Source organism: Oncorhynchus mykiss, chromosome 30 (genome assembly GCF_057628025.1).
Source record: "Oncorhynchus mykiss isolate SJ-2025 chromosome 30, ASM5762802v1, whole genome shotgun sequence".
NCBI lineage: Eukaryota > Metazoa > Chordata > Actinopteri > Salmoniformes > Salmonidae > Oncorhynchus > Oncorhynchus mykiss.
The window spans coordinates 41,520,303-41,545,132 of NC_143051.1; the positions used below are offsets into that span (position 1 = coordinate 41,520,303).

General features: G+C 42.4%; 1 protein-coding gene across 2 annotated transcripts in view; it reads right to left on the reverse strand.

Annotated features, from left to right (window-relative positions):
* The window catches only part of nudcd1 (NudC domain containing 1), a 31,585-nt gene extending 24,838 nt beyond the window's left edge, over positions 1-6,747 (reverse strand). Inside the window, exons 1-2 of one of the 2 annotated variants that reach the window (XM_036970846.2) lie at positions 6,303-6,747; positions 3,012-3,166 (exon numbers count right to left, since the gene is read on the reverse strand). In XM_036970846.2, coding sequence (XP_036826741.2) covers positions 3,012-3,166; positions 6,303-6,417 — 270 coding nt within the window. In that variant the 5' untranslated portion in view covers positions 6,418-6,747. The remainder of the gene's footprint in view (positions 1-3,011; positions 3,167-6,302) is intronic. The other variant, XM_036970845.2, reaches the window with a different exon arrangement.
* Between the last annotated feature and the right edge of the window lie 18,083 nt (positions 6,748-24,830).

Below are 24,830 nucleotides of genomic sequence, written 5' to 3' on the forward strand. Positions count from 1 at the left end.
GTACTGACTGAACAACACTGCATTGTGTGAAAAGAAAGCGTATATTGCTAGCTAGCTCCTGACAGCCAAATACAGTGGGGCAAAAAAGTTTTTAGTCAGCCACCAATTGTGCAAGAACTCCCACTTAAAAAGATGAGAGAGGCCTGTAATTTTCATCATAGGTACACTTCAACTATGACAGACAAAATGAGAAGAAAAAAAATCCAGAAAATCACATTGTAATCTTCCAATCTTCTTCTGGATCATCTCTAGCAAAATTCAGACGGGCCTGGACATGTACTGGCTTAAGCAGGGGGACACGTCTGGCACTGCAGGATTTGAGTCCATGGCGGCGTAGTGTGTTACTGATGGTAGGCTTTGTTACTTTGGTCCCAGCTCTCTGCAGGTCCTTCACTAGGTCCCCCCGTGTGGTTCTGGGATTTTTGTTGACTTGAATGGGAATATCGCTGTTTTAAAGTATACTGTCAATCCACCATAGGAAACCCTAGAAATATATATAATAGAATAGACATGACCACTTAAGTTGACATTTGACAGTGGGTGGACCGGCGGCCATCTTTGTGGTAGTAATTAGAAGTAAAAATGTCAATTCAATTTACATTTCAATGGGGTACCAACTAAATTGCAGTGGTTTGAAGGGATAGTCAATTCTATGAATTCTATTTCTATGACTGAAATGAGACCCACCCTGTTTTCAAGAGCATGTTGTGTCTCAACCGATGGCGGGCACAATACAAAAACCTCAGATGATGTAAAGTAGGGTCTAAGCTTCAACATATGTGAATTAGTTTATGCTTTTTTAGATAATTGATGTTCAAGGTTCAAACGATTCATTCTTTTTTTATGAAAAAAAAAGTTTAAATAAGGACAACCCTGTTTGTAAGCTTAGAAATTATATAAAACTCAACTGTATACCTTTTCCAGTGATGAAGACATGGATCTCACAATATGGTGGAGTGTGCAAAATGGGTCAAATTTGAGCAGCTTTATCTACTGAATGTTTTGGCACTCAGGTACAAAAAGTCATTTTCTGACAACTTCTTCCATGGGAAAATATATGGAAAGTGTTGTTGGAATCAAAAGGGATACTGTCAAAATGTGATTAAATTCAAATGGATTTACCCAAAACAAATTGTATTGGTCACGTACACATATTTAGCAGATGTTATCTCAGGTGTAGCGAAATGCTTATGTCCCTAGCTCCAAAAGTGCAGTAATAACAATACAAACTAATCCAAAAAATGTAAAACAAAGAAATTCAAAAATATAGAAATATTAGAACGAGCAATGTCCGGAATATAAATATATACAGTGCATTTGGAAAGTATTCAGACCTCCACTTTCTGCACATTATAATGTTACAGCCTTATTCTAAAATGTAATAAACTGTTTTTTCTCCTCATCAAATCTACACACAATATCCTATAATGACAAAACAAAAAACAGTTTTTAAAATAGTTTGCAAATGTAAAACAAATTCTAAACGGAAATACCACATTTAAATAAGTATTCAGACCCTTAACTCAGTACTTTGTTGAAAGACTTTTGGCAGCAACTACAGCTTTGAGACTTCTGGGTATGACGCTACAAGCTTGGCACACTGTATTTTGGGAGTTTCTCTCATTCTTCTCTGCAGACCCTCTCAAGCTCTCTCAGGTTGGATGTGGAGCATTGTTGCACAGCTATTTTCAGGTCTCTCCAGAGATGTTCGATAGGGTTCAAGTCCGGGCTCTGGCTGGGCCACTCAAGGACATTCAGAGACCTGTACCAAAGCCACACCTGTCAGAGTGACCATCAGGTTCTTGGTCACCTCCCTGACCAAGGCCCTTCTCCCCCAATTGCCGGGGGCCTGCTCTAATAAGAGTCTTAGTGGTTCCAAACTTCTTCCATTTAAGAATGATGGAGGCCACTGTGTTCTTGGGGATCTTCAAAGAAGCAGAATTTGTTTTGTACCCTTCCCCACATCTGTGACTCGACACAATCCTGTATCAGAGCTCTACGGACAATTTCTTTGCTCTCGACAGCTCTACGGACAATTCATTCGATCTCATGGCTCGAAGATAAAGGCCTTGATTGGTGGAGAGTTGCAGAAATTGTTCTCCTTCTGGAAGGTTCTACCACCACAGAAAATAACTTTGGAGCTCTATCAGAGGGACCATCAGGTTCTTGGTCACCTCCCTGACCAAGGCCCTTCTCCCCCGATTGCTCAGGTTAGCTGTGTTCTTGGGGACCTTCAATGGTGCAGACATTTTTTGGTACCCTTCCACAAATCTGTGCCTCGACACAATCCTGTATCGGAGCGCTATGGACAATTCCTTCGACCTCATGGCTTGGTTTCTGCTCTGACATGCACTGCACTGTCAACTGTGGGACCTTATAGACAGGTGTGTGCCTTTCCAAATCATGTCCAATCAATTGAATTTACCACAGGTGGACTCCAATCAAGTTGTAGAAACATCTCAAGGATGATCAATTGAAACGGGATGCACCAACTCTAAAAAACAGTTTTTGCTTTGTGTGTAGATTAATGACGAAAAACATTGAATACATTTTAGAACAAGGCTGTAACGTAACAAAATGTGTAAAAAGTCAAGGGGTCTGAATACTTTCCGAATGCCCTGTATGTATATGATGGTGTGTATAGATAGACATGGGCAGTATAGGAATATAAAAAGGTATGTACAACACTAGTTATATAGGATAGGCCTTGACTGGAATACAGTATATACATATTAAGTGGGTTACCCATGTGCTGTTTTACCAGTGCATTGAGTGGACAAGTCAGAATATTAGTATCAGATAGCTTTTGAGAAGTATTATTAGTGGAGCAAAGTCTATGCATTATGGAGGCATCAATTTCAAGTTGGATGGAGGTATAACGGAAGCAATGTCCTGAGAGGTGTTGGGATCTTGGTATAAAAATAAAAAAAACATTTCCACTGTGAAGCAGCATTCATTTTTCAGAACAAATTTACAAGATACCCATCAAGCATTTTGAGAGACTAACTTACCAGGGTAACCGTAAGATTCAGCACTCGCCCTTTGCAGTCAACAAAGAAAACACTGTCCTCATACCAGGGGTCTATATGCAGGTAGTTGTACATGCCAAAAGCACGCACATGGTCCAGGGTGTATTGACTGTCCTTCAGTTTCACCTCCGCCACAGCTATAGAGAGGAGGTAATGTAAATTTGTGAAATGTAATTTTAAAAACTGGGTGCTATACCATTGATGAATATTATCTAGGCTAGTGTTATGGCATAACCAATAAAAAGGTACAATCATTCTGCATAGATGATGTTGCAACTCTTAGCTGTGAAGCTAAGAGTTTTCCAGCATACACTTCTTATTTTTTGAGTATATGCCAAATAGTGTGAGCAATCTGAAGTGAATAAACCCCAGAAATAAATCTACAGCCCAGATTTGTTTCAGCAATACTTTGCCATTGACTTAAAGGGATAGTTCGGGATTTTGGCAATGAAGCCCTTTATCCACTTCCCCAGAGTCTGATGAACTCATGGATACCATTTTATGTCTCTGCGTTCAGTTTGAAGGAAGTTGCTAAGTACCTTTAGCTTCTATTGACGATCTTCTGGCTGGTGGAGTTTTTGTTAAGAGCCCCGACATTTGATTTAAACATTAAAACGCATCGCTTGCAGCACGGTTTTGGAAACATCTTTCATATCAGCGAGAAATAATATCAAAAAAAGGTTAAATTACTACACATCTTCATAGGGGTAGGGTTCCCGCACAGCCATATTTCCACGTTACAACGTTTGTTTATGCAAAACAGGCGGAAGACAGAGACCTGTGCTATTAATAACCTCTTTGGGCTGACATCCCGTTACCGGGATGATATCTGCGTCTCTGAACACCTATGTATGAATAGACACCACAAACGTGTCATCGCAGAAAAAAAATACTGTGTTTTGTTAAAACTGTGTACAGTAAGTGTATATTTTGCATTTGTGAAATTATTATCAGTTAACATGGCCTTTATGAATTATTAAGCCTGTGTGCTTTATGTGCTTGCTTTTATTATATAAATGCTTCAACATTCGCTAAAAGTGACTAGCTGAGGAAAATTCTCAGAACAAAACGTAGAAAATCTCTTAAGGCTGTTTACCACAGATCTTATTTTTGCCATTAATCCAACAACAACAAAACATGATTTCCATAGGCTTTGGCCAATGAGCCATGGCGGAGTGGGAGCCTATAGTCGCCATTGATCTCTATTGGCTCGCGAAACTACCTCCTACTTCCTTTAAACCGGGCTCAGATACATACAAGTGGCTCTGGGGAAGTACTCTTAGATAAAGGGCTTCATTGTCGAAATCACGGACTATCCCTTTAACATTGACAAATGATTTTCAAAGACCATGTCTTTAGTATTGCATGTGCATTTGTTGTAATACTGTATATAGTCAAACAATGGGAAAAAAATTGCCAGCTATAGAGCTGCCAATTCTTACCCATTGGCCGTGAGACACGCATTTGACCCTCTTCTCACAACATACCTCATATTTCAAACATTGAAAAGTACTGTTTTTATTTGTCCATTGTACTGTATAGTCAGCGCGTTAACTTTTCAACTGTGCTCCAAATCATTTTGAAATTGCAGCATCTGGGCCTGCAATTTAACATCACGAGCGGAACTTCTATCATTGTCCTGTCTTGGGGCGGCACATTGGTCTAGTTATGTAAGGAATCATGTTGTAAAGAAACGCCCCTCAAGATTAGAGTGAAACTGAATGGCGAGCTAGAACGTTCTCCACTGAGTTTCTAAAACTGTAAAAAGAGTAGCACGGTAGTGCTGTTTTATGTAGAATGTTGTCGACAAAATTAGGTTGCTTTTACTCCCGTCCTTATTGCAGAATTGCAGCCCTTTGTCAGCATGTACTAAAGTTGTTCCACATTTACATTAGTCCCCTCGTTTGGGGATTGGCATTTAGCCTGTGACGAAAAGGCAGCAGACAGACCTACAGTATGTTTTAGCAGGGAGGTTTGGTAGGGTGACCTGATTTGTAACTATGAAAATAATTTTGTTAAACAGATTGTGAACACAAAAGTGTACATTTGATTCTAGATGGGGGACAATAGGAAAATAATTTGGTTAAGGGCAGATTTGTCATCAATGGATGTTATTATCCATTTACTATATTTAGTCTGATCAGTGGAAAAATGTGCATTCCTAACAATGGGCTAAAATATAGGGTAATTACTGTGCTTGTCAGCAAGAACACTGCTGTTATTCTCCACACGTGTTTTATTATTCCACTTCTTCCCAATTTTGCCAGTGTAATCACATATTAGAAATCTCATATGCCTACTTGTGTCTTTGGAAATTAATTATGGCGCCATGTATTTTTGCAGGTATTCATGAACAAGTCATACAAATAAGCATTGGATAGTAAATGCTCCAAGAATCAAATATAATTTGACATTTTACTATTGTGCACATTCTAGGCAACGCATAAAGCATAATATTGTGTCTAGGTAGAGTAAGATGATGTCAAGGATCTTCACCCAGTAGCTATAAACCACCCAAATTCATCAGATTTTTCTTCAAGGTTTGGTGATTTTGAGAAATTAATTGTAATAAGAAAAACATTTCAATCACCCCGCACTTGGGAAACATAGATCAGGGGTGGTGGCCAACCCTCCTGGAGAGCAAGCAGGATTTTCTTAGAGACCTTTCTTCAAGAGAGTTCACCCAAATTACAAAATGTTTGTGTCCTTATCTTGAAAGCAGTATATAGAAAAGTCAACTGCAATCTATGATTTGGTTACCCACTGCCATTAAACATGAATGTTTCCTGTGCAGAGCCTTGGTGTATTGGTAACACTCCCTGACACGTGTTGCATTAGAAAAGGGATCAATCTCTGCTTCCAATCTTCCCACCGTTTTTAGTATTTAATTACTGCCTGAAGTGTAAAACCACAAAACAATTGAAATAATATTAGCATACTTTATTAGCAAATTTCATCCCCCCCAAAAATCGCTAAGTAACAAAGTCATCCAATTTTGAGTGTTCATTTAATGTTGAAAGCACCCTGAACACTCCTGACCTGTGATTATTTTTTTTTCCACCCTGGTTTTAGGCTTAAGCCATGTAAGAATAAATAGAATTGCAGGAAATGACATTTAAAACATGGGTTGTGTTAGGGGAAATTAAATTCACATAGCAAATCTCACTCACGCCAAGCTTTCTTCAAAAGTTAGCAGCCCTCTAGCTAAATCAAAAAATAATGGCAATATTAGCATGCTCTAAAGATAATGCGACGTGGCGGGCAGTTTCTCACCAGCATCTAGCTCTACGTTGTAAATTGGTATGGGCTCCAGAGACAGTCTGTAACTCTCAAAGCTGGGATCCAAAAGCTGTCTGTTGACCTTCAATGAATAATTCGATACAGCCATGTTTCAGAATTATTGATAAATTGACAATATGTTTCAGATGAAATATATAGGAGCTGAACTGCACGCAACTTAATGTGCTTCCTGTATGAATCAGTCGGAATATTTTACGGACGGACATATAGGGAGGTATGGGAAATTGAAATCTTGCAGGACGAGAAAAATTATGAAAATAATTCACTTATAAATAAATAAAAAAGTGTCTGTTGAGTTTTAGACACCATTAATGGATCATGACTGATAAAAAACGAATGCAAACAACCATGCGTGGTTCAACACTCTCGAAGGCAGAACCTTCGCGCTTTCGTGTTCTTCACCGGAAGGTTTATGTGTAGGGACTGCTTGCTTCGTTGGTCTTTATTAGCGTCATGGCAGCAACATTAAAACTTCCGGTTTTCCGATTTGCCTTCAAAATAAACATCTGTTGTTTAAACGCTGTGTATGATAAGAAATCAATATTTTTTTTGCAGTTTTGCATAGTCATAGTGCACTAAAGAGAATGACAACTTTACATAAGATAAATAATATTGTAAGGTGGAGCACATTGAAAAAATGCTATGTTAGTATATGAGTGGTTCTGTGCTTAAAGGTGTTTCTTGGTTCTTACAGATCCTATCACAGTTTAAATGTCTTTCCAGTTTTCTTGAGATGTATTCCTGGATGATTATATGGCCCTAGTGGTGGGGCTGAAGGAACCCTAGTGGTTAGAACGTTGGGCCAGTAACAAAGGTTGCTGGATTGAATCCCTGAGCTGACAAGGTAAAACAAATCTGCAGTTCTGCCCCTGAACAAGGCAGTTAACCCACTATTCCCCGGTAGGCTGTCATTGAGAATAAGAATTTGTTCTTAACTGATCTGCATATGTACCGGATGTGAAATAGCTAGCTAGTTAGCGGTGGTGCGCACTAAATAGCGTTTCAATCGGTGACGTCACTTGCTCTGAGACCTTGAAGTAGGTCTCACAGTGCTTCTACACCTGCATTGCTTGCTGTTTGGGGTTTTAGGCTGGGTTTCTGTACAGCACTTTGATATATCAGCTGATGTAAGAAGGGCTATGTAAATACATTTTATTTTATTTTATGTTTAAGTATGACAATGCTCCCGTCCATACAGACATGGTTTGTATAGGGGGAACTACTACTTCAAGGTCTCAGAGCAAGTGACGTCACCGATTGAAACGCTATTTAGTGCGCACCACCGCTAACTAGCTAGCTATTTCACATCCGTTACATATGCAGATCAGCTAAGAACAAATTCTTATTCTCAATGACAGCCTACCGGGAATAGTGGGAACTACTACTTCAAGGTCTCAGAGCAAGTGACGTCACCGATTGAAACGCTATTTAGTGCGCACCACCGCTAACTAGCTAGCTATTTCACATCCGTTACACCTAGTTAAATAAAGGTTCAATTAATAAAATAATAGTGGTTATCTTTATCCTAGTGGCTTAAAGCCTCGTGTCTTATCCTAGTTCTGTGAAACCATAACACTATGTACTGTGTCCAGCAGTTGTCTTACTATATTTTGCTAATAAATGCTAATTATTTGGTCTTTCAGAGTGTGTGACTATTTACCCACGCAACAGAACATAGAACATAACAATGGAACACATATTGAGCTGTAGAGCGCTAAAGTGAGGTGGAAAGGACTCCGAACGGAAACATCAAGGAGCAACAACAGCTCAGCTGTGAAGTGGTAGGCCAAACAAGCTCACAGAATTTGACTGTGGAGTGCTAAAGTGCTTAGCATGTAAAAATTGTCTGTCCTCAGTTGTAACACTCACTACCGAGTTCCAAACTTCCTCTGGAAACAACGTCAGCACTGTTCGTCTGGTTTCCATGGCCGAGCAGCCGCACACAAGCCTAAGCTCCCCATGCGCAATGTCAAGTGTTGGCTGAAGTGGTTAAAAACTCACCGAAATTGGACTCTGGAGCAGTGGAAGTCGTTCGCTGGAGTGATTAATCAAGTTTCACCATCTGGCAGTCCTACGGACAAATCTGTGTTTTGGGAAAGCAAGGAGAACGTAAAGTTTGGTGGATTAGGAATAATGTCTGTGCTGTTTTTCATGGTGGGGGCTAGAGCACTTAGTTCCAGTGAAGGGAAGTCTTAACGCTACAGCATACAATGACATTCTAGACGATTCTGTGCTTTCAACTTTGTGGGAACAGTTTGGGGAAGGCCCTTTAACGAGCTCAATTTTTGGTCTTTTAACGAGTTCCATTTTTATGGAATGGTCTGCCGACGCATGTGAGAGACGCAGACTCAGTCTCAACGTTTAAGTCTTTACTGAAGACTCATCTCTTCAGTAGGTCATATGATTGAGTGTAGTCTGGCCCAGGAGTGTGAAGGTGAACGGAAAGGTACTGGAGCAACGAGTCGCCCTTGCTGTCTCTGCCTGGCCGGTTCCCCTCTCTCCACTGGGATTCTCTGCCTCTAACCCTATTACAGGGGCTGAGTCACTGGCTTACTGGTGCTCTTCCATGCCGTCCCTAGGAGGGGTGCGCCACTTGAGTGAGTTGAGTCACTGACGTGGTCTTCCTGTTTGGGTTGGCGGAGATCTTTGTGAGACAGCCTTGTCTCAGGATGGTAAGTTAGTGGTTGAAGTTATCCCTTTAGTGGTGTGGGGGCTGTGCTTTGGCAAAGTGGGTGGGGTTATATCCTGCCTTTTTGGCCCTGTCCTGTCGGATGGGGCCACAGTGTCTTCTGACCCCTCCTGTCTCATTCTCCAGTATTTATGCTGCAGTAGTTTGTGTCGGGGGGGCTAGGGTCAGTCTGTTATATCTGGAGTATTTCTCCTGTCTTATCCGGTGTCCTGTGTGAATTTAAGTATGCTCTCTCTAATTTTCTCTTTCTCTCTTTCTTTCTCTCTCTCGGAGGACCTGAGCCCTAGGACCATGCCTCAGTACTACCTTGCATGATGACTCCTTGCTGTCCCCAGTCCACCTGGCCGTGCTGCTGCTCCAGTTTCAACTGTTCTGCCTGCAGCTATGGAACTGGTCATTTGTGAACATTTGAACATCTTGGCCATGTTCTGTTATAATCTCCACCCGGCACAGCCAAAAGTGGACTGGCCACCGCACATAGCCTGGTTCCTCTCTAGGTTTCTTCCTAGGTTTTTGCCTATCTATGGAGTTTTTCCTAACCACAGTGCTTCTACACCTGCATTGCTTGCTGTTTGGGGTTTTAGGCTGTACAGCACTTTGATATATCAGCTGATGTAAGAAGGGCTATGTAAATACATTTTATTTTATGTTTAAGTATGACAATGCTCCCGTCCATACAGACATGGTTTGTCTAGATCGGTGTGGAATAAGTTTTGTTAAGCACACGAGAAAGAAGAAAAACACGAGAAAGTAAGCTATAACTCTATTTTTTCTTTGTCGTTATGGGATATTGTGTGTAGACTGACGAAGGGGGGAAAAAAACAATTTAATCGATTTCAGAATAACGCTGTAACAAAATGTGGAAAAGGGGGTTGAATACTTTCCGAATGCACTGTATTAACATCTACATTACATGGATGATACGAAGATAACCATACATAATGACTAATAGTTATTGATAATTGATTTCACATAGTGGTAACCACAACTGGTTACCATATAAAAAGGTGTGTGAACACTTGCAATTTCTTTCAATATGGAACAGGATAGATGGCAAGGGAGAGGAAGAAATCATAGAGCTCATGGACAAGGGGCCTGTTTACAGTGCCTTGCGAAAGTATTCGGCCCCCTTGAACTTTGCGACCTTTTGCCACATTTCAGGCTTCAAACATAAAGATATAAAACTGTATTTTTTTGTGAAGAATCAACAACAAGTGGGACACAATCATGAAGTGGAACGACATTTATTGGATATTTCCAACTTTTTGAACAAATCAAAAACTGAAAAATTGGGCGTGCAAAATTATTCAGCCCCTTTACTTTCAGTGCAGCAAACTCTCTCCAGAAGTTCAGTGAGGATATCTGAATGATCCAATGTTGACCTAAATGACTAATGATGATAAATACAATCCACCTGTGTGTAATCAAGTCTCCGTATAAATGCACCTGCACTGTGATAGTCTCAGAGGTCCGTTAAAAGCGCAGAGAGCATCATGAAGAACAAGGAACACACCAGGCAGGTCCGAGATACTGTTGTGAAGAATTTTAAAGCCGGATTTGGATACAAAAAGATTTCCCAATCTTTAAACATCCCAAGGAGCACTGTGCAAGCGATAATATTGAAATGGAAGGAGTATCAGACCACTGCAAATCTACCAAGACCTGGCCGTCCCTCTAAACTTTCAGCTCATAGAAGACTGATCAGAGATGCAGCCAAGAGGCCCATGATCACTCTGGATGAACTGCAGAGATCTACAGCTGAGGTGGGAGACTCTGTCCATAGGACAACAATCAGTCGTATATTGCACAAATCTGGCCTTTATGGAAGAGTGGCAAGAAGAAAGCCATTTCTTAAAGATATCCTTAAAAAGTGTTATTTAAAGTTTGCCACAAGCCACCTGGGAGACACACCAAACATGTGGAAGAAGGTGCTCTGGTCAGATGAAACCAAAATTGAACTTTTTGGCAACAATGCAAAACGTTATGTTTGGCGTAAAAGCAACACAGCTCATCACCCTGAACACACCATCACCACTGTCAAACATGGTGGTGGCAGCATCATGGTTTGGGCCTGCTTTTCTTCAGCAGGGACAGGGAAGATGGTTAAAATTGATGGGAAGATGGATGGAGCCAAATACAGGACCATTCTGGAAGAAAACCTGATGGAGTCTGCAAAAGACCTGAGACTGGGACGGAGATTTGTCTTCCAACAAGACAATGATCCAAAACATAAAGCAAAATCTACAATGGAATGGATCAAAAATAAACATATCCAGGTGTTAGAATGGCAAAGTCAAAGTCCAGACCTGAATCCAATCGAGAATCTGTGGAAAGAACTGAAAACTGCTGTTCACAAATGCTCTCCATCCAACCTCACTGAGCTCGAGCTGTTTTGCAAGGAGGAATTGGAAAAAATTTCAGTCTCTCGATGTGCAAAACTGATAGAGACATACCCCAAGCGACTTACAGCTGTAATCGCAGCAAAAGGTGGCGCTACAAAGTATTAACTTAAGGGGGCTGAATAATTTTGCACGCCCAATTTTTCAATTTTTTGATAAAAAAAAAAGGTTGAAATATCCAATAAATGTCGTTCCACTTCATGATTGTGTCCCACTTGTTGTTGATTCTTCACAAAAAAATACAGTTTTATATCTTTATGTTTGAAGCCTGAAATGTGGCAAAAGGTCGCAAAGTTCAAGGGGGCCGAATACTTTCGCAAGGCACTGTATAAGGTGAGCATGGGCCCCATCATATAGTTGGGCATGGGCCATATCAAAGAGGTGGAGATCAGAAAGAGCGAGGCAGGCGGCAGGGAACTGTTGTGTCTAATGAAGTCTGGCCATCGTTTTTGACCACGTAGCAAACCGAGGCCTTACCATGAACTAACCAAAATATATTTTTAGAGAGTGATGGTGCTTGATGCTGCTGTGAACCATCACAAGCGTATATTTGATGAAGCAGGCTTCAACCTGGCCAAAACTCATTGCTGTGGCAGAACCTCATTGGCCAATGGCTGACCATCCAAGTGCCTAGACAATATGGGGAAAACATCTCCATGTGCGCAGCTATCTCTGAAGATGGTGTGGTAGGACGTAGGCAGTGGTGAAAAAAGTATCCAATTGTAATACTTGAGTAAAAGTAAACATACCGTAATAGAAAATGACTCACGTAAAACTCACCCAGTAAAATACTACTTGAGTAAAAATCTAAAAGTATTTGGTTTTAAATATACGTATGTAGCAAAAGTAAGTGTAATTGCTAATCTATAATTAAAACTTCTTCAGGATTGGTGGTTCCCCTTAGGGACGGTTGAGCTAACGTAGGCTAATGCGATTTGCATGAGGTTGCAAGTAACAAGAACATTTCCCAGGACATACACATATCTGATATTGGCAGAAAGCTTAAATTCTTGTTAATCTAACTGCACTGTCCAATTTACAGTATCTATTACAGTGTAAGAATACCATGCTATTGTTAACAGACAGATTATTTCACTTATAATTCACTGTATCACAATTCCAGTGGGTCAGAAGTTTACATACACTAAGTTGACTGTGCCTTTAAACAGCTTGGAAAATTCCAGGAAATTATGTCACAGCTTTAGAAGCTTCTGATAGCCTATTTGACATAATTTGAGTCAATTGGAGGTGTACCTGTGGATGTATTTCAAGGCCTACCTTCAAACTCAGTGTATCTGTGCTTGACATCATGGGAAAATCAAAATAAATCAGCCAAGACCTCAGGAAAAAAATTGTCGACCTCCACAAGTCTGGTCCATCCTTGGGAGCAATTTCCAAACGCCTGAAGGTGCCACGTTCATCTGTACAAACAATGGTAAGCAAGTATAAACACCATGGGACCACGCATCCATCATACTGCTCAGGAAGGAGACGCGTTCTCCTAGAGATTAACGTACTTTGGTGCGAAAAGTGCAAATCAATCCCAGAACAACAGCAAAGAACCTTGTGAAGATGCTGGAGCAAACAGGTACAAAAGTATCTATATCCACAGTAAAATGAGTGCCATATCGTCATAACCTGAAAGGCCGCTCCGCAAGGAAGAAGCCACAGTTCCAAAACCACCATAAAAAAAAGCCAGACTACGGTTTGCAACTGCACATGGGGACAAAGATCGTACTTTTTGGAGAAATGTCCTCTGGCCTGATGAAACACAAATACAACTGTTTGGCCATAATGACCATCGTTATGTTTGGAGGAAAAAGGGGGAGGCTTGCAAGCCGAAAAACACCATCCCAACTGCGAATCACGGGGTTGGCAGCACCATGTTGTGGGGGTGCTTTGCTGCAGGAGGGACTGGAGCACTTCACAAAATAGATGGCATCATGAGGGAGGAAAATTATGTGGATTTATTGAAGCAACATCTCAAGACAATGACCCGAAGCATACTTCCAAAGTTGTGGCAAAATGGCTTAAGGACAACAAAGTCAAGGTATTGGAGTGGCCATCACCAATCCCTGACCTCAAACCCATAGAACATTTGTGGGCAGAACTGAAAAAGAGTCTGCGAGCAAGGAGGCCTCCAAACCTTAATCAGTTACACCGGGCCAAAATTCACCAAACTTATTCTGGGAAACTTATGGAAGGCTACCCGAACGTTTGACTCAAGTCAAACAATTTAAAGGCAATGCTACCAAATATGCCTCCAAAATGGCACCGGAAGAAACGGCAGCAGTTTTACAGGCACCCAACCAACTTATTTTGTACATAATGTTTCTACAACCATATCATATGCTAAAAATGAGCTTCTGGGTATGAGGACAGTGATCACTCACCTCGGATTAGACAAATATTTTTTTCTCTAGAAAGGAGGACATTCTCCAAACACCCCACAGGGCCAACATCCCAGTTATTTGCAAGAAGAAGCAACGCTGGTACAGAGGACAAAGAATCGGATGCCTGGTCAGGACCCGGAAAAGGCGAGTGGGAAAGCTGCCGTTACCGTCAATACTACTCGCCAACGTGCAATCATTGGACAATAAATTAGACGAGGTACGATCATGAATATTCTACCAACGGGACATCAAAAACTGTAATATCCTATGTTTCTTGGAATCGTGGCTGAATGACGACATGGATATTCAGCTAGCGGGATATATGCTGCACCGACAAGATAGGACAGCACACTCCGGTAAGACGAGGGAGGGGCGGTCTGTGCATATTTGTAAACAACAGCTGGTGCACGAAATCTAAGGAAGTCTCTAGATTTTGCTCGCCTGAAGTAGAGTATATTGTGATAAATTGCAGACCACACTACTTGCCTAGAGAGTTTCAGCTATACTTTTCGTGGCTATTTATTTACCACCACACTAAGACCGCACTCAGTCAGCTGTATAAGGAAATAAGCAAACAGAAAACCACCCACCCAGAGGCGGTACTCCTTGTGGCCGGATACTTTAATGAAGGGAAACTTAAATCAGTTCTACCAAATTTCTATCAACATGTTAAATGTGCAACCAGAGGAAAACAATTCTAGATCCCCTGTGCTCCACACATAGAGAAGCGTATAAAGCTCTCCCTCGCCCTCGCCCTCCATTTGGTAAATCAGACCACAATTCTATCCTCCTGATTCCTGCTTACAAGCAAAAATTAAAGCAGGAAGCACCAGTGACTCGGTCTTTAAAAATGTGGTCAGATGAATCAGATGCTAAACTACAGGACTGTTTTGTTATCACAGACTGGAACAAGTTCCGGGATTCTTCCGATGGCATTGAGGAGTACACCACATCAGTCACTGCCTTCATCAATAAGTGCATTGAGGACGTCGTCCCCACAGTGATTGTACGTACATACCCCAACCAGAAGCCATGGATTACAGGCAACATCCCCCCAAAGTTTCGGACTCCGGCCACAAAACCTGACTCTAAAGAAGAGGGTCTGGGTGGGCCTCTTTTACGGCAGCGGCTCTGGTGCGGGACGTAGACCCCACTCCGCCTCTGGCTCCCCTCACTTTGGTGGCGCCTCTGGTGCAGGGACCCTCGCCGCCGACCCCGGACTGGGCACCCTCGTTGCTGGAGGCTCTGGACTGGACTGGAGGCCGTCGTTGGAGGCTCCGGACTGGAGGCCGTCGTTGGAGGCTTCGTACAATGACTACTCACTGGAGGCTTCGTGCCATGGATCATCACTGGAGGCTTCTTGCCATGGATCATCACTGGAAGCAAGCTTCGTGCCATGGATCATCACTGGAGGCTTCGTGCCATGGATCATCACTGGAGGCTTCGTGCCATGGATCGTCACTGGAGGCTTTGTGCCATGGATCGTCACTGGAGGCTTCTAGCCATGGATCATCACTGGAGGCTTTGTGCCATGGATCATCACTGGAGGGAGGAGACGTATGGGCAGTCTGATACATGGAGCTGCCACAGGGCTCACCAGGCTGGGGAGACATACAAGAGGATTAGTTCTGGGCGCAGGCACAGGACTCACCAGGCTTGAGATACATACAGGGGGCCCTGTCCTTGGCAGAGGCACCGGATACACTGGGCCGAGGAGGCGCACTGGAGGTCTCGAGCTAAGAGCCTGCACAACCCATCCTGGCTGGATGGTGACTTTGGCCCAGGCACAGGACGCACTGGGCTGTGCAGACGCACTGGAGACACAGTGTGCAGAGCCGGCGCAGGATATCCTGGGAAGTAGAGACGTACTGGAGGTCTGGAGAGCAGGGCTGGCACAATCCGTCCTGGCTTGATCCTAGCCCGGCAGATGCGGGGAGCTGGGATGTAGCGCACCAGGCTAAGAACGCATACTGGAGACACCATGCGCTCCACCGCATAACACGGTGCCTGACCAGTGAGCACGGGGAGTTGGCCCAAGTCTCCAACCTGACTCAACCTCCCCCAAAAAAAACATTTTTGGGGGGCTGCCTCTCGGAATTCCTTGCCAGCCATGTTCCCTCATTGAGTCGCCTTTCAGCTTTAGCTGCTTCTAGTTCCTCCCGTGGACAGCGATACTCCCCAGCCTGCCTCCAGGGTCCTTTCCCATCCAGGATCTCCTCCCAAGTCCATGAATCCTGAACTCCTCCTTACCACCCTGCTTGGTCCGCTTGTGGTGGGTAGTTCTGTAACGCCCGTCTGAAGAAAAGGACCAAAGCACAGCATGGTACGCGTTCATGATAATTTATTCAAACTGAACACTGAAACAAAATAACAAAGTAGAACAAAACAAAACAGTTCTGTCTGGTGCAGACACAAAACAGTAAACAACTACCCACAAAACACAGGTGGGAAAAAGCTGCCTAAGTATGATTCTCAATCAGAGACAACGATAGACAGCTGCCTCTGATTGAGAACCATACCCGGCCATACACAAAGAAAAGAAACTAGACTGCCCACCCTAGTCACCCCCCGGCCTAACCAAAGTAGAGAATGAAAACCTCTCTATGGGCGTGACAGTTTCCACTACCATATACCCAATTCTCTTTGGATGAAGACGTCTGCTAAATTACATATATTATTTAAGTCTACTTTGACTCTGACAACTATCTGCCCAGTGTAGTTACCATTCCTTTCCAATCCAATGCTAGTTGAAGTCACTCCTCCAGCGACAGCGGCACGGGATTAGTGCGCACTGAAAGTAGTTTCATCTTCAAAGCAAGTTATTCTGGCTACGCTTGAACCTGTTGTTATAGTGGACAAGCTAACTAATACTATTTTTTACATAAGGCGCAGGCATTAGGTCTATGTCTTAGGCTAGGCAAGATTTACTAAATTAACTGGTTTTATTCAAACTTGTATTCAATGTCTTTGCTTCTGGCGCGAGCCTTATGGAAGAAACGACACACGCCTTACATCCTGACCAGACCGGACACGTGGGGTGCGCAAGCTTCACAAAATAAATGTAGAAATCCATGTTATTCAATTATCTCACCCACACTGCTCGTGTGCGCCAACGAGCGTCTGTGATGCCAAGGGCTAAAATAGAACTCCTTTCTATTTCTGATGCAGATCGCGCTGCAAGTCCTGTCTCTCCCATCTCCTTATTGGTTTATAGAAGCAGGTACTCATGTGCCATCTCCTCATTGGCTATACCCATGTGGGTGATTGAAAGACGAACTGTTTTGACGGTTGTCGTGGTAATACTATGAAAGTTTAGATGCCGATCACCATATAAGTTCAAAGATGAAAAAGCCTGGAAGGAGGAGAGATGACTAGAAACGATTTGGTTGGCCATTTTATGTGTGGATTGATTGTCAGAGTAGAAGACCTTGTGCATTTCAGGTAAAATAACAATTCAATGTTTATATCCCAGGACAAATTAGCTAGCAACAGCAAGCTAGCTAAATAGGACAAATTAGCTAGCAAGTGCAAGCTAACTAGCTAAATTGCCATACATGTTTAATCCTTTCGACCTGTCCCCAAATTAATGTAATTGGTTCAGAGTTTGTTTCGATATTTTAACCTGCGTGTCGTGATCACGTTTGGTGTAGAGGGACAAATGCACGATTTCCCACGATGTTTGGGTTTGGTGTTACACCTTGTCCAATTCTCTTTTGTGCCTATAGGGTGAACTGGCGATAAACTGCAAGCCTATATGCTCTGCAAACAAAATCATAAGAAAAGTTAGTCTCATACCGAAACTAAATCACAATGTGTTTATAATGAGCACGGCCCATTATTGGTTAGAATGAGATTTCATTAATCATGATGCTGAGTGAGATTAGAACTCTGTTCGTCTAATCTAAAGGTAAATGTGTTACCAACGCGCCAAACAGTGCTGATGATAAACATCGTTATAGGATACTGATTATATATATTGAGCATTTCTGGGGGGAATGGCCCTAGCCCTCCAACAGGTCCCAGATGTGCTCAATGAGCAGTATGCCTAGTGGCATTATCATGCTAGAGGGTCATGTCAGGATGAGCCTGCAGGAAGGGTACCACATGAGGAAGGAGGATGTCTTCCCTGCCACGCACAGCATTAAGATTGCCTGCAATGACAAAAAGCTTAGTCTGATGATGCTGTGACACACCGCCCCAGACCATAACGGACCCTCCACCTCCAAATCGATCCTGCTCCAGAGTACAGGCCTCGGTGTAGCGCTCATTCCTTTGACGATAAACGCAAATCTAACCATCACCCCTGGTGAGAAAAAACTGTGACTCGTCAGTAAAGATCACTTTTTACAGTCCTGTCTGGTCCAGCGATGGTGGGTTTGTGCCCATAGGTGACGTTGTTGCAGGTGATGTCTGGTGAGGACCTGCCTTACAACAGCCCTACAAGCCCTCAGTTCAGCCTCTCTCAGCCTATTGCAGACAGTCTGATGGAGGGATTGGTCGGTTCTGGTGTAACTCGGGCAGTTATTGTTGCCATCCTGCACCTGTCCCGCAGGTGTGATATTTAGATGTACCGATCCTGTGCAAAAGTTGTTACATGTGTTCTACCACTGCGAGGAAGATCAGCTGTCCATCCTGTCTCCCTGTAGCGCTGTCTTAGGCGTTTAACAGTACGGACATTGCAATTTAATGCCCTGGCCACATCTGCAGGCCTAATGCCTCCTTGCAGCATGTCTAAGGCACGTTCACGCAGATGAGCAGGGACCCTGGACCCTTCTTTTGGTGTTTTTCAGAGTCAGTAGAAAGGCCTCTTTAGTGTCCTAAGTTTTCATAACTGTGACCTTAATTGCCTACCGTCTGTAAGCTGTTAGTGTCTTAATGACCGTTCCACAGGTGCATATTCATTAATTGTTTATGGTTCATTGAACAAGCATGAAGGAGAGTTTAAACCCTTTACAATGAGTATCTGTGAAGTTATTTTGATTTTTACGAATTATCTTTGAAAGACAGGGTCCTGAAAAGGGATGTTTCTTTTTTTGCTGAGTTTATATGCTGTGTGTGCAATAGCCTGGGAATAACGTTACACCAAGAAACACTTACCTTGATGAAAATCCACAACCTAAATTAATTGAAAGTGTCTTACTTCTGGAACTAAGTTCCTCGGGACACAAACACGCAAACAACAAAAACGAGCCATACCGCACAGTGATGGGCCGAGTCAGGTCTTTGACACATTCACCCACTCCCCCACTGAAAGATCAACCACAAAATGTTGGCACCATTATAACAGGTTGTCATCAAGTCTTGGTCTCCAGCATGGGACAAGAAGGTGCAGTAGTCTCAGGTTGGACTACTCTAAATAATCTTGGTTCGGACACACACACACACACACACACAAACGCAAACTTTGCAGGTCCATCAACCCATTTAAATACCAGTCCCCACCCTAACAGTAACCTGTGGATCATGAGAGAACCTTCATAAGCAGAACGTTAATTAATAACCTATTTATTGACCCTTTCTGAAGTATCCTGTAATATGAGCTAGCGAAAGAATGGCTCTTGCCTCTTCCTGCTGGAGGTACTGCATGTTGGTTCCAATCTTAAAAGTAAAAACAAAAAGTGAACAGGTCTGTTAGGAAATGCTTTTGTCACACCATCTGTTAAATCCCCTTGCTGTTATCCAACTGTTAAATCCTCTTAGATTGATGAGAAATTGAAAAATGGTATGGTTGAGAGGGATGAGGCAAAAGGTATTTGGCAATTAAGTCTGGCAGCCCAAGTTTTTATTTTATTTTTTATTTCACCTTTATTTAACCAGGTAGGCTAGTTGAGAATAAGTTCTCATTTACAACTGCGACCTGGCCAAGATAAAGCATAGCAGTGTGAATAGACAACAACACAGAGTTACACATGGAGTAAACAATAAACAAGTCAATAACACAGTAGAAAAAAAGAGTCTATATACATTGTGTGCAAAAGGCATGAGGAGGTAGGCGAATAATAAAAATTTTGCAGATTAACACTGGAGTGATAAATGATCAGATGGTCATGTACAGGTAGAGATATTGGTGTGCAAAAGAGCAGAAAAGTAAATAAATATAAACAGTATGGGGATGAGGTAGGTCAATTGGATGGGCTATTTACTGATGGACTATGTACAGCTGCAGCGATCGGTTAGCTGCTCAGATAGCAGATGTTTAAAGTTGGTGAGGGAGATAAAAGTCTCCAACTTCAGCGATTTTTGCAATTCATTCCAGTCACAGGCAGCAGAGAACTGGAAGGAAAGGCGGCCAAAAGGGGTGCTGGCTTTAGGGATGATCAGTGAGATACACTTGCTGGAGCGCGTGCTACGGGTGGGTGTTGCCATCGTGACCAGTGAACTGAGATAAAGCGGAGCTTTACCTAGCATGGACTTGTAGATGACCTGGAGCCAGTGGGTCTGGCGACGAATATGTAGCGAGGGCCAGCCGACTAGAGCATACAGGTCGCAGTGGTGGGTGGTATAAGGGGCTTTAGTAACAAAACGGATGGCACTGTGATAAACTGCATCCAGTTTGCTGAGTAGAGTATTGGAAGCTATTTTGTAGATGACTTCGCCGAAGTCGAGGATCGGTAGGATAATCAGTTTACTAGGGTAAGTTTGGCAGCGTGAGTGAAGGAAGCTTTGTTGCGGAATAGAAAGCCAACTCTAGATTTGATTTTAGATTGGAGATGTTTGATATGAGTCTGGAAGGAGAGTTTACAGTCTAGCCAGACACCTAGGTACTTATAGATGTCCACATATTCTAGGTTGGAACCATCCAGGGTGGTGATGCTAGTCGGGTGTGCTGGTGCAGGGAGCGAATGGTTGAAAAGCATGCATTTGGTTTTACTAGCGTTTAAGAGCAGTTGGAGGCCACGGAAGGAGTGTTGTATGGCATTGAAGCTCGTTTGGAGGTTAGATAGGACAGTGTCCAAGGAAGGGCCTGAAGTATACAGAATGGTGTCGTCTGTGTAGAGGTGGATCAGGGAATCGCCCGCAGCAAGAGCAACATCATTGATATATACAGAGAAAAGAGTCGGCCCGAGATTTGAACCCTGTGGCACCCCAATAGAGACTGCCAGAGGACCGGACAACATGCCCTCCGATTTGACACACTGAACTCTGTCTGCAAAGTAGTTGTTGAACCAGGCAAGGCAGTCATTAGAAAAACCGAGGCTACTGAGTCTGCCGATAAGAATATGGTGATTGACAGAGTCGAAAGCCTTGGCCAGGTCAATGAAGAAGGCTGCACAGTACTGTCTTTTATTGATAGCGGTTATGATATCGTTCAGTACCTTGAGCGTGGCTGAGGTGCACCCGTGACCGGCTCGGAAACCAGATTGCACAGCGGAGAAGGTATGGTGGGATTCGAGACGGTCAGTGATCTGTTTGTTGACTTGGCTTTCGAAGACCTTAGATAGGCAGGGCAGGATGGATATAGGTCTGTAACAGTTTGGGTCCAGGGTGTCTCCCCCTTTAAAGAGGGGGATGACTGCGGCAACTTTCCAATCCTTGGGGATCTCAGACGATATGACAGAGAGGTTGAACAGGCTGGTAATAGGGGTTGCGACAATTGCGGCGGATAGTTTCAGAAATAGAAACGGGTCCAGGTTTTGCAGCTCTTTCAGAACATCTGCTATCTGGATTTGGGTAAAGGAGAAGCTGGGGAGGCTTGGGCAAGTAGCTGCGGGGGGGGGGGGGGGGGAGTAAGGAGGTAAGGCAATAAATAGGCCATAGTGGCGAAGTAATTACAATTTAGTAATTAACACGAGTGAGTGATAGATGTGCAGATGAGGACGTGTAAGTAGAAAGATACTGGTGTGCAAAAGAGCAGAAAAACAAAAACAAATACTGGGATGAGGTAGGTAGTTTGATGGGCTACTTACAGATGGGCTGTGTACTGTATTGCTGCAGCGATCGGTAAGCTGCTCTGATAGCTGATGCTTAAAGTTAGCGAGGGAGATATACAGTATATCACAAAAGTGAGTACACCCCTCACATTTTTGTAAATATTTGAGTATATCTTTTCACATGACAACACTGAAGAAATGACACTTTGCTACAATGTAAAGTAGTGAGTGTACGGCTTCTATAACAGTGTAAATTTGCTTTCCCCTCAGAATAACTCAACACACAGCCATTATTAAATATTGACTGGCACTCATCAAGCTGCCCACTCAAGAAAAAACGTCAAACTGTAACCAGTGCCTGCAATCTGGTTCAGGTTGTCAGTCAACCTACCAGGCTATTTACAAACAGCACAGGAATGAAATCAGCATGTATTTATCACACCTTTACTAATGCTGCAGAAATTTCCTTTAAAGCAGTATCCAAATCCATAGGCTGGGCCTAATATAGTGTATAAGAGGTCATACAATAAGTTTTGTAGTGATTCATATGTTGATGATGTAAAGAATATTTGCTTGTCTGTAGTATGTAATGAGGAGCAACCAGACGCTGCACTTGACACATTTATGAAATTGGTTATTCCAGTTACTAATAAGCACGCACCCATTGAGAAAATGACTGTGAAAAACACCATCTTGGTGGGTTCTCCAATATTGGAGTTGGGGGAACTCAATCACTTATCGTCTACCCTCAGATGTCGATGAGTCTTATTATGACCTCAATTAATCTCAGACATTATCAAGTATAGAATCAGTGTAGATGAGATCAATAATTGGTGTACAGTAATCTCCTTGTTGCTATGTGTCCTTCCCTATAAGCATGCTGAAATTCTGTTGTCAGTTTGTTTACTGTAAAATAGCATTGTATCTGGTCAAACACAATTCTTTCCAGAAGTTTACTAAGGGTTGGGAACAGGATGATTGGTCACTATTTGAGCCAGTAAAGGGGGCTTTACTATTCTTGGGTAGCGGAATGACTTTAGCTTCCCTCCAGGCCTGAGGGCACACGCTCTCTAGTAGGATTAAATTGAAGATGTGGCAAATAGGAGTGGCAATATTATCCTCAGTAGTTTTCCATCTAGATTGTCAGACCCTGGTGGCTTGTCATTGTTGATAGACAACAATATGTTTTTCACCTTTTACACACTGACATTATGGAACTCGAAAGTACAATTCTTGTCTCTCATAATTTGGTCTGATATACTTGGATGTGTAGTGTCAGTGTTTGTTGCTGGCATGTCATCCCTAAGTTTGCTTAGCTTGCCAATGAAAATGTAATTAAAGTAGTTTGCAATATCAGTGGGCTTTGTGATGAATGAGCCATCTGACTCAATGAATAAAGGAGCCAAGTTGGCTTTTTCTCCCAAAATTGTATTTAAGGTGCCCCAAATCATTTAGGGGCTTTTCTCTGCTGTTAAACATAGGTGACGGGTCATTTTTGACCCTTAACCTCTCTGGGATATGTAACCATTTCAGGTGTGTTCATTAAATCACACATGCAAGATAGCAAATTAAAGCTCCACTTGTTGTGAATCCAGCCAACATGTCAGATTTCAAAAAGGCTTTTCGGCGAAAACAAATGATGCTATTATCTGAGGATGGCACCTCCGTAAACAAAGAGAGAAAAGCATATTTCAACCCTGCAGGCGCAACACAAAACACAGAAATAAAAAAATAATGAATGCCTTACCTTTGACAAGCTTCTTTATTTGGCACTCCAATGTATCCCATAAATATCACAAATGGTCCTTTTGTTCGATTACTTCCGTCGATATATATCCAAAATGTCCATTTATTTGGCGCGTTTGATCCAGAAAAACACCGGTTCCAACTTGCGCAACGTGACTACAAAATATCTCAAAAGTTACCTGCAAACTTTGCCAAAACATTTCAAACTACTTTTGTAATACAACTTTAGGTCATTTTTAACGTAAATAATCGATAAAATTGAAGACGGGATTGTCTGTGTTCAATACAGGAGGAAAACAAACTGTAGCTAGCTTTCTGGTCATGCGCCTCTTTCTAACAGTACACTTCAAGTTAACCTCGTTCAAGATGGCCGTACTTCTTCATTACACAAAGGAAAAACCTCAACCAATTTCTAAAGACTGTTGACATCCAGTGGAAGCGATAGGAACTGCAAAAAGGTCCCTTAGAAATCTGGATTCCCAATGAAAACCATTGAATAGAGAGTGACCTCAAAAAACAAAATCTGAATGGTTTGTCCTCTGGGTTTCGCTTGCTAAATAAGTTATGTTATGCTCACAGACATGATTCAAACAGTTTTAGAAACTTCAGAGTGTTTTCTATCCAAATCTAACCGGACGTGAAAATACTGCCCCCTATCAAGAAGTTAAGACAGCACAAGGGTTAAACTGGTCAGTATGTCTAGGTAATCCTGTGTAAAGCAGCTTTTATTTTTACGTATCGCGTAGTAAAAGTGTTGCTCTCCACTTTCTGGAGGACCGAGTTTTGAAATCAGTGGAATTCGAGTATGATAGCTAAGGAGATAGAGAAAACACCTGTCTCCGGATTACATCTTCAAACTAATTGCAACCATGTAATCCGACAGGAGACGCATCCATCTTTGATGGATAGTCTAAGATAGTCTAGCTAGCTACATTTTCAGATATTACATGTTTCAAATTTTGACAGAAAGTGGTTTAATTTCAAGTTATGGTGTACTGTTAGTTGGTTAGCTAATGTTATGTGTATGATCTTATTATTTGTATCTGAGAGCCATTTGCTTGGCTAGTTACAGCCTGATGTTAGCTAGCTAACATTAAACTTGGTTAGTTAGCTACCTGTAGATTCATGCAGGTTAGTAACATCATGAGTTGGGTCTATGCTAGGTAAAGCCCCGCCTTATCTCAGCTCACTGGTCACCATAGCAGCACCCACTCGTAGCACACGCTCCACTGGTCACCCCCAAACCCCGAGCTGACAAGGTACAAATCTGTCGTTCTGCCCATGAACAGGCAGTTAACCCACTGTTCCTAGGGCGTCATTGAAAATAAGAATTTGTTCTTAACTGACTTGCCTTGTTAAATAAAGGTAAAAAAAAACATGTCTTAACAAAAAGACTCCACTAT